Here is a 12,500-nt window from a genome sequence, read left to right as displayed (position 1 = left end):
TTTTGTATACAGCTATCTTTAGCCTCCCCGAATGTTGAATAAAATTAGAAACGGCATAAGCCATCGGGTGTGTACCCACGTAACTCAGTGTCACTTAGCTATTTTAGTATGCAGGAAGTTCGTGAAAACAGTGTGGAAACCGTTTGGTTTGGGTTTCTATAACGAATAGTCGGAAATACTGATGTTTATTGATGAGCTCATTGTAAGCTTCCTTGCCGAAGTTCAAGGATGACAGTAATTTTTAAGACGTCCCCCTCCCCTTCCCCCCCCCCCCCCCCATCCCCATCCTCCTCATAAGTCTGGCTAAATGGTAACAGAACAGGAAGAGTTCTTTCGACAAGTTTAGGTTTCTCATTTGTCAGGCGCAAAACAAAAGGGTGTCTTGTGACTGGCTCAAAATGCTCAACATGACTTTCGTGTCAGACCGGAGCGAAGTTTGCTCTCTCTATCTTCATGATCTGCCCCTTTAAAAAGAAAGCATTGCTATTTTGCTATACTCCGCAAACATTCAATAATTACAGAGAGATTTTTCATTTATTACGCTGCCGAAGCGTGAGAATACCGGAGCAGAGTGCAACCAATAAGTAAACGTGAATGCTGTTCCAACGTATCTATGAATGCTTTGCTGCTTTTCTGTTTATTTTGCTCTTTTTTGCAGCCGAAATCAAAAAGAAAGAGTCATCAATTCATGTAAAACTTGACGACGTCTCTATGATTTGCTTAACAGATGTAAGTAGACAAACTTACCGGGAAAATTCTTTGTCGCCTGTGCGAAGTTTGATCTGCTTGTCGGTGGCTGAACCTCTACGACGCCCTCAATAGCAATTATTCTCTTCTTGTGCTCGCACAATTCAAATTCAACCCTCAGAAATCCAGCACAGCAAAACACGATCGACATAATAGAAACAATTGAAGTAAAAGAAGGGAGACTCTGCTTCTGCGAAGTCATTTTACGACTTAAACAATGCGCCTTCAGTTTAGGGTGGATAGGTGTCCCTTGCACTTCAGCTCGTTACGTGATACTAATGATCACGAGTGTGGGTAAATTGCCAAAATTAATGGCCAGGGGTGATCCGATTATGTCAACTTGATCTTGTCCTGATGGCTTTGTGTGGCAACAAGGAAGCTGTATCTAAATATCAATTGGTGTTTTGATCATCTTTTCGCGACAATAGCAACACTTGTAGAAAATGTGTCAGTTTTAATGAGAGTGACGCAATTGGCGTTTCAGTTGAAAAGGATAATGGAGACATATCCTTGTGTGCTCATACCTGGACTTTCATATATGTTCACGTTACAGTTGCAAGGGAAAGCAAGTAAATGCACTGAAGAGTGAAACGCACAAGCGCAAACTGTAGAGGTTTTGTTTTACTCATTAACTATGCAGTTTTGTGTCGTTTGCCTTACTGTTTGTGTTAACGTTACTCAATCCCAAAGCTGATTGGGTTTCCAGTCATCACTCACTTCGAAGTCATTTCAAAGTAGATTCTGGAAGATTTTGGGCTGCTATTATCAGCTCCTGTACCGAGAACGGAATATCCACTCTTGGCAACAGAATTAGCCATTGCTTCCTTGAAAGTCAGGAGTAAATGCTGAATATCCTGTCCCCTTTGTTAGCAATCAGCGGCGTTCTCTGACTTCTCCTGGATTGAGCTGAATAACATGGTGCTTAATACGAGCAAAACGAAATATGTGGTCTTTAATTCTCCCCTTAAATCTTACAGAAATCTCTCTGCGATGACCTTACTGATGTTTGTGTCACATTAAACCACAATGTATACGTAAGCGTAGTCTTTGATAGCCACCTGACTTGGGCAATGCATATGTTGACAAAATTAATTATGCTCCATAGTAGGAAGTAGCTGATCGCTACTACTCCTACTCCTACTCCTACTCCTACTCCTACTCCTACTCCTACTCCTACTACTCCTACTACTACTACTACTACTACTACTACTACTACTACTACTACTACTACTACTACTACTACTACTACTACTACTACTTCGGCCACACTCGAGCCTTAATGAGATTACTCCAGACTCTTCGATTATGCATCAGTGCGGCTCCAACTCCTTAATAGAGTCTACATCAGCGTCTCGCTTTAAGATATTAACGAATGCTGATTTTGGTCGTCCTCTGCTTCAATGGTACCCTGCAAGCAGAGTCTTTTTCGATCTTCCTAGATAACTCGGGAGGAGGAAAGAAGACTCTGCCAGCCGCCTCGACATTTCGTATTGAGCATGCGTGAGAAATTCAAATGTACTTAGTGTTAGTATATACCACACAGGTGAATAGTGCTCTCCGCGCGCGCTGATTGGCTAACTCGGAGGTGACTATCCAATATTCACCTACGAGTAGCCGGCGCGCGAGATTTGAAATTCTCTCCTATATTTTACAAAAAAAAAGTTTTTTTCCTTCTTTTTTCATTTAAGCTGTGTGGTATAAACTAAAACAATTATTCACCGCAGTGTTGGTGAAAGTGGTGGATATTCTGTTATAGTGGAGAATTTCGAACAACTCTGGCAAAAACACGACAACCAAGCAATCATTTCACTGGAAACTCAAGATAGTTCATGCTGTTAAATTGCCATTTCATTTTTTACTGGAATTTTAATAGGTTTCTGGCAGACTAGTTTCTGTAATCGACATACAGAGGAAATACTCATGGGAATTTAGTTGAAAATTGCCACGCCGTTGTAAATTTTAAAAAATATTGATTACGCATGGCGATTGATCATGTGGAAAGAAAAAAAAAACAGATTTAACAAGTCCAAACTGGACTGACTCATCTATTTCTTTGGATAAACGGCAAATCAAAGAATGTCGAGGCGGCTGGTAGAGTTTTCTTTCCTCTTCCCGACTTATCTAGGAAGATCGAAAGGGACTCTGCTTGTAGGGAGCTTCTATGGACGTGGGTTGGCTCCCAAAGGACGAGTTTTTGTGCCGGGAGGTACGAATGTCTTTGACAGTGCCCAGCGAGCCTCATCCTTCTTGTTACTACTTTATCTTCAACTCTCGGCAGGTCTCCATAACGTTCCTCATTGGAAGAGTGGCTTTGCCAGGAAACATTCAAGGCCATTCGCAACATACGAGTATAGCGAGTTATCGCTGCTCCGTAGAAAGCTGTGAAACAACATCATACCCCTAACGAGAAATATTACTTATGAGCTTACAATCATTCTTTATGTTTGTTGAAGATTACCGACACCAATGAAGTGAACGCTGCTCACTGACTATGCCCACGAGCTAGTAAATTAGATAATTCACTCCTGCTTTGCCACAATAACCTCACTACTCCACGACATTATTCCTTCGATTTTCATGTAGTCAGGCGAAAATGTGTGACGCTTTAACAGAGAATCAAATTTTTATGTACTTATTGACTGAGTGGGAGGGCCGGACTGGAAAATATTTGGCCCGAGGTCATGTCGTACGGACGGAGCGCAGCGAGGTCCGTGTGCCAAGACCGAGGGTGAAATATTTTCCTGTCTGGCCCCACCTAAATTCAGTCAATAGGTATTTTATCATATGGGCTCTTTACACTATTCATGAGCACTCAGAATATGACATATGAACAAAGTAAGTAACAAACATTTGCGCAGAAAATTGATCTAATATGTTGATTGCATTTGCTGTTCTAGCTGTAAATAACTTGCACGGAGCAGTATGTGTTCCTAGTAGGGCCGTACGGCTTTTTCCAGCCCTCCCCGTGCTAATGCGTAGGGCACTCATACAGGGATTTTCTCAATAGTTTTATTGTGAAAGCCGCGCGCGGGGCCGTATGGGCCATATGATAAAATAAAATATTTCAGTTCTACAGTACTTGATCTGATAATCATGCCAGCTATTTTTCTTTTTTTCTTTCGCTAATATAGTTATGAATAGATTTTGGTAACGCATTTTAAAGAAAACTCCTTATAAATAACATTTTATGTGCAGTTACTCTTCCTTCTAAGATGATGGCCTCAGTTTCATTTCAGTGAATTTCAGAGAAAGGCTGCTTCTAAAGTCATTCCATAAGAGTCCTCGTCCACCATGTTTTTCTCCCAGGTATCTTCCGTTTAGATTGGAGTGTTGGCACTGTTTGTACCACCAGGCACCAGTCCAGCGCACAGCACAGTTGCCACTAAATATGTCATTATCTCTATCTTTTGTGGAAAACGCCATGTTATTATGCCATGCCAACGAATCTCCCGCAGTCCCTGAATATGAACTCACTTCAAGTCGATACTGCGCCTGCTCGTCTCCAATGCTGATCTGACCATATTTGGCATACGCTTTGGCTTTGCTCCAATCCTCCAACTCCACTCGCAGAGAGCTGGGTCTAGAGGCCGTCAACCTGTGGATCTTGTCGTTTCCTAACCAGAACTCAGCCGTCAGCTGACCAAAGCCTGATTTGTAATCGTTCCATCCCCGATAGAAGTCAACAGAGCCATCTCGTCGTCTTTGGAACACGGTCCACCCTCCGCCCTCGGTGCGCATATCACAATAAACATTGAAGGATCCTTTGCCATCGGGGTCAACAGAGTAAACTCGACTGTGAGTTTGACCTGATTTTAACAGATCTGAGCAATCTGTGGCGTAAGACACACATAAAAAGTAAGCAATCATGTGCTTAAAGTAAAGTGAATGAGGTAAAATTCCTTTTTATCTTCGTTAACTACTCATTAGCAAAGATCAAGGTTCTGTACAGTGAAAGTAAGACGACTGAATCACACAAGATTTACTGATCTAGTGGGCCTTGGACCATTTTTTCCAAAACATATAACAATACTGAGTTTGCTCTTGTATAAGCTGCGAGCTTCTGATTCATCTTTAGTTCTGAGTTCCAAACTCCTCCCCAAACGGATTTTTATTGGCATCTCTTCAAGTTGGTTTATATCTCAAGGGAAACGAGGATCGGCTGTTTCATCTGGTTCCTCAGACTACAGGATGCCTTAAAGATAATGCGGGTAAACGTTAACTTTCCACCAAAATTACTGAAGGTCTTTTCTTTGTATATTTTATAAAGAAGAGACAAAGTTCGGTTGTTTAATTTGATTTTGCTTGTCAATGTCAGGCTGTATTAGCTTAAAAGGGCTGCTAAAGCAGCAGCCATCTAGCATTAAAATAACACTTTTAAATACCCGCCAGCCCCCGGAATCAATGATATCATAGCATATGCCGGTAAAAATTCCTCCCGCATGTGTCCTGAGGAAAAAAATAATTAGACATTTCTAGCTTCCTTAGTTGTTCTCTGGATCTATAAATTTTGATTTGAGGGCATACGTTTCGCTTCAAGACCAAGTTTCTTGATTTTAAGATGATGAGCAGCTCTAAATGTGGATATTTTGGAAGAAAGCCTCACTACAAGAATTATCTTGTTGATCATAAGTGACTGTGTCCTAGTTTAACAAAAGTTGTTTATGCTGTTTATGTTCTAAACGCTTCTGAGTTCTCGTATTAGGCTTACGTCTCCAGGCCAAAAAAGAAACAGGCCTCTAAGGAAACCCACCTCACCTGTAATCAAATTTTCTTTACAGTGCTTTTACTGTGATTCCTCTCTCTATACGCTGTGTGATTTCTTCCTACTGGAATATCTGTCTTCGCTCTGACGAAGGACTGACGCTTGAAACGTCAGCTCGGAATCTATCTTTCGGTGGTTAGTGCGCCTTTATCGCATGATCTCCTTTGATAAAACCAAATTTTCGCGCTTCAGGAATTATTATGTAGTTACGGTCATTTCAATCTCAAAGATTCTTTACTGCTTTTGCGCTCTCTCAACAAATTGGCCACAGGTGCCTTTGACGTGTTTTTTCTGACGCTCACACTTCTTCTTACGCCTCCAATTACGCTTATCTCACTCTCAAGTTACAAGGCCCGTGCTTATGTTTTGCTTTGCGCTTATGTCCCCTTTAAACAGACCTTTACACCAGTTTGGCTGTAGATGAAAAACAAATGCTGCAAATATATATTGTAAGCGTCACAATATTGTGTCTTTGGCCTATCCGCTCATTGACAATCAAGATGAGCCGAAGGTTATAACTTCAGTTGGCTAATTAAACAGTTTCTATGTCAAAATTATAGAAATTTACATGCTCCTCTGCTCACCTCGTGGACGCGGAACTTCCACGTAACTTTCAATTTCTATGGTAGACACTCCAGCGCTGGTTGCAACACAAATGTAATTTCCTGCATCCTCTGTCTTAAAATCCCTTATAACTAACACTCCATCAATCTGTTGATTTCGTCCAGCTGGCAGAGAAGAGCCTTGCCGTTTCCAGCTGATTACTGGTTGTGGATCACCAGCAGCGCTGCAGTTCAGTTTCAGGGAATCGCCAAGTCTTGCAAAAGTTCTGGTTGGAGGTTTAAAGGTGAAGCGAGGAAGGGAAACGACCATTAAAAGAGTTTTTCTAATAACAGTTCCTAAGAGGTTAGCTGCAGTACAAAAATAGTCTCCAGAGTCAGTTTTGCGTACGTCTGATAATCTCAGGAATGTGTTATTTCTCAGCACCCTTCCCAGCGGAAGTTGACCAAACGACTTGCTCCACATCACCTCTGGAGTGGGGTGACCAGTCACGTGACAAGTGGGAAGTGTAACGTTGCTTCCCTCGCTGATATAAAGAGGTCCCGGATGAAGAAAAACAGATGGCTGAACTGCAACAAAGATAACTTACATAGATCACCACAACAATTAAAAACTGACACTGGAATCAGTCCTTACACGCACAATTTGGCTCCTGGGCAGACTTTTGTAAATCCGTGACCAGTTTGAACATAAATTGTGAAATTCGGATCCCATGAACAGCATTTAGTATTTTTGACATGGAAGAAGCTTTCGCCAGAATATCCCATTATGACGATCAGAAGAAGATGTATTTTGTACCCCGTTAACTAATATTGGTACAATAATTGGTTGAAAATATACGTAAAAATAACGTGTCCGCGTCTTTTTGCCTTTTTCTTTTCTGAGCTTAGAATGAATTCAAAGGTAACAAACTAAGTAAAAAGTGAAGAGCTGTATCTTTTCGACGATCATTCGGGGATCACAAAAAAAGCATACCGACTGCTCCAAGCAGAAGCTACATTGCTATATGTACTGCTAGAAATGAAATAGTCGAAATGGAGCACTGTCGCTATTGTAGCAATAAACAGAATCCGAACAAGTAATCGGAAGGTCATAGGATCGTTTCCTGATGGAGAACTCGGGTTTTTTCCAGCATACCCGACTAATCATCATCATCATCATCATCATCATCATCATTGTCATGATCATTGTCATAATGAAGTGTTTTCATTCATTTGGTAAAGTCACTTTATTTTTTTACAAACTAAATGAATGAAAAGATTTCTTTATTACTTTTGTAAATTTGCATTATGGAATATAAGTTTTTTGGGGGGTGATCTTTTGCATATCGGTAACGGAAAACCATAATAAAATATAAAGAACCTCACGTCTCAGGCCTGAAAATATTAAGTTATCAAGTTAATTCCTATAGTCTGTATAAATCTTCCAAGCAAAGAGACTTACCATTTACTTCCAGTTGGGTCTGTGCCCGAGCTTTCCCCAGGATGTTTGTCGCTGAACATCGATAAATACCCGCGTCATTTCCTTTTACATTGCTCAAACGCAACATTTTCCCTGATACCACTGAGTGGCTCACCTCTGTCTCATTGTTCATTCTACTCCACGCCACTGTAGGCTGAGGATTTCCTGTGACTGAGCATTGAAACGAGGCTGATTCACTTTCGTTTACTGTTATCTTCTTAGGGGAAACTGCAACCGTAGGAGTTGAGATCGATTCACCAGGCTCTCCTTTAGATCCCGGCTTGCCTGGTGAGCCCACATCTCCTTTTTGTCCCTTGTGTCCAGCTTCTCCTTGAGGCCCCATGATGCCTTGCTTACCGCTTTTTCCCGGCGATCCCATAATTCCTTGATCTCCTTTCTTTCCGTTTCTTCCCGTTTTGCCCCTTCGTCCTTGGAAACCTTTCTCTCCTTTCGGTCCAGGTGGACCGGGAGGGCCTGGGGGACATGATAGGCAGGGTTGAGCTGAATCCCCTCGACGTCTTCTAAGTCTTAAAAGCTCAAGTTCTGAAAGAAAGAAATCAATTTAAGAGATGAATCAAAATTTAAAAGACATTCAACAATGTCTTCCAGAGGAAGAGGCCTTGAACAGAAAGAAAGAATCGGCTACTAGCACATTTGATTTCCTCGGGTACCCTCAATTTCCCGATCAAGAGGTCGTAATTTAGCGCGAACTAGATAGTCTCTCAAGCTCTTAGGGCGACGAAACGCCATCATGGGCAAATCTTGAATGGCCTGCTTACTCCTATTGGAAATGTGTAAAAGGGGATGTAACTCTCTTGATATTCCCCCTTATTTTAGGCAGGCCCGGGTGGTTACGTATCACCCTAAGAGCTTGAGGTTCTCTAGCCATGGTACTTGTCATGCTATACTATAAATCGCAGTTTGGATTGTAATTCTAGGAATATTGTTTACTTAATTAGTTGCAAGGTTTGTAGTTTTCAGTATGTCGGCTCCACCACCACTAAGTTTAGGTTAAGGTTCAACAACCACAAGAGCCGTTTACGAGCCCACTCTAGTTATAGGATGTCTGCTGTTAATAAGGAGAGCGATGATCTTATCTATAAGCATTTTTATAGTCATGGGCATCATGGACTTCAAGATATTAGCATACAAGTTATACATAAAGTTAATGCAAAAGACGATCTGCTTGCTAAGGAAGGGCAATGGGCATATCGGCTCCGATCCTTGAAACCGGATGGGCTTAATGAGAGTGACTTCTTTTTTGTAGCCAGAACAGAGGGGAACGTTGCCGAAAGTAAAATTCTCTTTCTAACACAGAATTACCTATTACCTATTACTGGATAATTTGTCTGCTATTTTCCCTTTACACTTATTTCCCTTTTATTTTTAGCGTAACTCATATACTCTCCGTTCGCATGCTATCCTTTGGCACGCGCAAGAGTTGCCCTTTGGCACGTGCGGATGTTACTTATGTTTGAATTGTTAGGGTTATTTACGGTTGAAGTCGTTGGGTGCACTTTCGTATCTCAGTGGCGTAGAAGAAATTAAAAATTTTGTATAACGGTTTTTCTTGATTCACCCTGAAGAAGACCTACAAGTTGGTCGAAATATAGGTGTTCTCTATAAACGTGTCTTGTCTTATACATATATATACATATATTATACATATATTATACATATTCTTATATTCTGTTAATATACGCGGCTTCTGTGTTGGCTAGGAACAATAAATGTCACGTGTATAAAGCTCTAGGAGATATGAATTTGGATAGACCTTATTCATTCATCTAGTAATCAATTGTACTAATATATAAGCAATAAAATAAGAGTAAAATAAGTTACATGAGCATCAAAAGAGGAAAATGTTAAAGAACTCAAGCGTGCATATTCATATAAAAAGGTAACATGTTGATTGTGAACAAATTTAGTAAGTCGCACGAAAACGGCTAGACAAATTTAGGACTGGTAAGCCGTAACAGCACACTTATTAAGGTGATACATAGGATGGTATTTGTTTGATTTCCGCCGTGTTTTTGTACTGTTTTTGAGAAGGTTCTTTGTATGGAATGAACCTGGGAAGGCACACGCCTTTTTTAGTTTTTGCGCGTGACACATACACCCACAAATCAAGAGCAAGAGTGCCAAGAGCACTTATGTGTCAAAGATTATATTGAGTCGCTTAGCGGTGAAAAATTGCTGGTTTTCCCTTTCGGAAACGCAAAAGAGTTTCATTTAAGACCGTGAATTTTTTACTAATGACATCTTCTTAATGATAACTAACTTTTGACCAAGCTAACCATTGCCCGTAATGGCTACCGATAGCAATATAGCAACCATAAAAGGAGTCAAAATATTAACTACTTAATTTATTTATTTCAAGCCTGTGTTTTAAATCTGCGTTCTACAAATTGCTTGTTTTTGATTGATTTGATTTAAAAACGAGACAGCCCATCTTACTAACCCCCTAAAATCATAGTGCTCGAGTTACCTTAATTCCCCAAGGAGTCCTTGCCAGTAACGGATCTTGGAATATTTTAAGGGGGTGAATTGAAAGAATAGAAGTATATACTCTGAAAAAAAGGCCAGATAGTTTAGGCTGCAATCTGTAAGGGCCCGAGGGCAAATTAAGGACTAATTTCACGTGTATTTTCAAAACTTTGAAAATGCAAGTTTGAAATTAATCTCTAATTGCACAAGAGCACATTGCGATTTCATATAGTTATCACATTAAAGGGCAAAATTATCGAGGACAGCCAATTCAATGCCGCGACAATTGACGATCAACTTAACATGTTTTCATTCGGTTAAAGTTCAATTCAATAAATCGATGCTCTCAACAGAAATACAGCTTAATTTAACTGAAATGTATTTTACATGTCGAAAACAAGGTAGTTTAATAAGAGTCAGAATCTGGAAGAAGATATTCTGCTTGTAACCTCGCTTGCTCTGAATAAGCAACTGTTAACCAATCAGGATCAAGTGAGCAGTCCGGGTTCGGTCCCTGGCCGGGGACGTTGGGTTGTATTCTTGGGCAAGACACATTACTCTTACGGTGCCTCTCTCCACCCAGGTGTTTAAATGGGTACCGACAAATATAATGCTGGGGGTAACCCTGAGATGGACTAGCATCCCATCCCAGGGGGGGGGGGGGTAGAAATACTCCTAGTCGCTTCATGCTGCGAAAACCGGGATAGGCTCCGGCCTGATGGGCCACTTGGCTCGTATGCAGATTTTACCTTCACGTCAGGTAAACAGTATTGGGGGGGGGGGGGGGGGGTGGCTAGCCACCCTATTCGCCCCACCCACCCTCAATCCTGGATCCGCCCCTGCTTGGGTACCTAGAAAGCTTTAACCAAGACCACACTGCACGCCTGGCTGGTAGACAATCATTATGTGCAAAAAATCATCTTCATATCTACGCGGGAACTTGCTTCTAATTATACATTCATGATTCATGAAAACTTCTCTGTGATACCGATGGAAACGAGCATTTTTCCACCGCTAGGCCAATCATTGAGATCTTTGAAAAATGTTCTAACTGGTACCCGAAAAATGATAAATCGAAAAAAGATTTTTATGACTGTGTTTTTTTTTAGAGATAATGGTTAACCCAATAATGGCGGGATGGGAAAGGAAAAAGGTAAGATTGGAAATATTATTGACAAATGTTAATAACTCAGCTGAACTAAAAAAGGATACAATACTATTCGAGAAACAAAGTTTTTCCATATTCAGTACCTCTAACAGGGTATGTTGTACACAGGTGCGTTTTCGAAACTTTGTAACAGCCTCTCCAAATGAACGTATGGAAGAAATGTATATTTCATTCCAGAGTCCTTTCATGGGAACGAATGAGCCTAATAAATATCAATCTAACTGGCTTCATGGCTCAGTTGGTAAAGCATGGCACCGACATCGCAGAGGTGAAGGGTTTGAATCCTTTTGAAGCCTCCTGGATTTTCCAGATGTATATAAGAGACAATTTCTTAAATTGTCCAGATAAGTGCGATAATTAACAACTATTCAACGAAGTGGAGGTGGCTAGCGGCGAGGTAAATATCCAACGCTAGCCAACGACACTGAGGTGAATAGTTGTTTTAGTATGTACTAAAACAGTGAGATAATATACACCACAAAAAATTAATTTGGATGTTTTTTTCACTTGTCACGGATACAAATCGGGACGCTATTTTTTCCTGAGTTGCTCGGAGGTAAATAGCACAGGATATCCGAAGTTTGACGAGCCAATCAGCGCGCGAGTTCAACGCTATCCACTGTTTTAGTACATACTAATCACAGCTATCTTTAATGAAAGGGGTAGTTTCTAAAGAAACTGTGGTGCTGAACCAAATTTTTGTATACAGCTATCTTTAGCCTCCCCGAATGTTGAATAAAATTAGAAACGGCATAAGCCGGCGGGTGTGTACCCACGTAACTCAGTCTCACTTAGCTATTTTCGTATGCAGGAATTTCGTGATAAGGCTAAACCGTAAGAGTTACTCCGATCTACAAAACAGTGTGGAAACCGTTTGGTTTGGGTTTCTATAACGAATAGTCGGAAATAGTTATGTTTATTGATGAGCTCATTGTAAGCTTCCTTGCCGAAGTTCAAGGATGACAGTAATTTTTAAGAAGTCCCCCTCCCCTTTCCCCCATCCCCATTCTCCTCATAAGTCTGGCTAAATGGTAACAGAGCAGGAAGAGTTCTTTCGACAAGTTTAGGTTTCTCATTTGTCAGGCGCAAAACAAAAGGGTGTCTTGTGACTGGCTCAAAATGCTCAACATGACTTTCGAGTCAGACCGGAGCGAAGCTTAATCTCTCTATCTTCATGATCTGCCCCTTCAAAAGAAAGCATTGCTATTTTGCTATACTCCGCAAACATTCAATAATTACTGAGAGATTTTTTATTTATTACGCTGCCAAAGCGTGAGAATACCGGAGCACAATACAACCAATAAGTAAACGTGA

At 40.8% G+C, this 12,500-nt stretch overlaps 2 protein-coding genes and 1 pseudogene across 2 annotated transcripts in view; all 3 read right to left on the bottom strand.

Moving 5' to 3' along the window:
• LOC138051087 (uncharacterized) overlaps positions 1-1,035 on the bottom strand; it is a 19,307-nt gene extending 18,272 nt beyond the window's left edge. The window contains exon 1 of the mRNA XM_068897238.1: positions 748-1,035. Coding sequence (XP_068753339.1) covers positions 748-949 — 202 coding nt within the window. The 5' untranslated portion in view covers positions 950-1,035. The remainder of the gene's footprint in view (positions 1-747) is intronic.
• Positions 1-12,500, bottom strand: part of LOC138052838 (uncharacterized) — a 116,907-nt pseudogene that overhangs the window by 76,879 nt on the left and 27,528 nt on the right.
• LOC138052839 (uncharacterized) overlaps positions 3,194-12,500 on the bottom strand; it is a 9,746-nt gene continuing 439 nt past the window's right edge. Inside the window, exons 2-4 of the mRNA XM_068899423.1 lie at positions 7,514-8,074; positions 6,094-6,639; positions 3,194-4,577 (exon numbers count right to left, since the gene is read on the bottom strand). Of these exons, the coding sequence (XP_068755524.1) occupies positions 3,955-4,577; positions 6,094-6,639; positions 7,514-8,074 (1,730 nt within the window). The 3' untranslated portion in view covers positions 3,194-3,954. The remainder of the gene's footprint in view (positions 4,578-6,093; positions 6,640-7,513; positions 8,075-12,500) is intronic.

Source organism: Montipora capricornis, chromosome 6, assembly GCF_036669925.1.
Source record: "Montipora capricornis isolate CH-2021 chromosome 6, ASM3666992v2, whole genome shotgun sequence".
Lineage (NCBI taxonomy): Eukaryota > Metazoa > Cnidaria > Anthozoa > Scleractinia > Acroporidae > Montipora > Montipora capricornis.
This window is presented reverse-complemented; position numbering and strand designations above follow the sequence as displayed.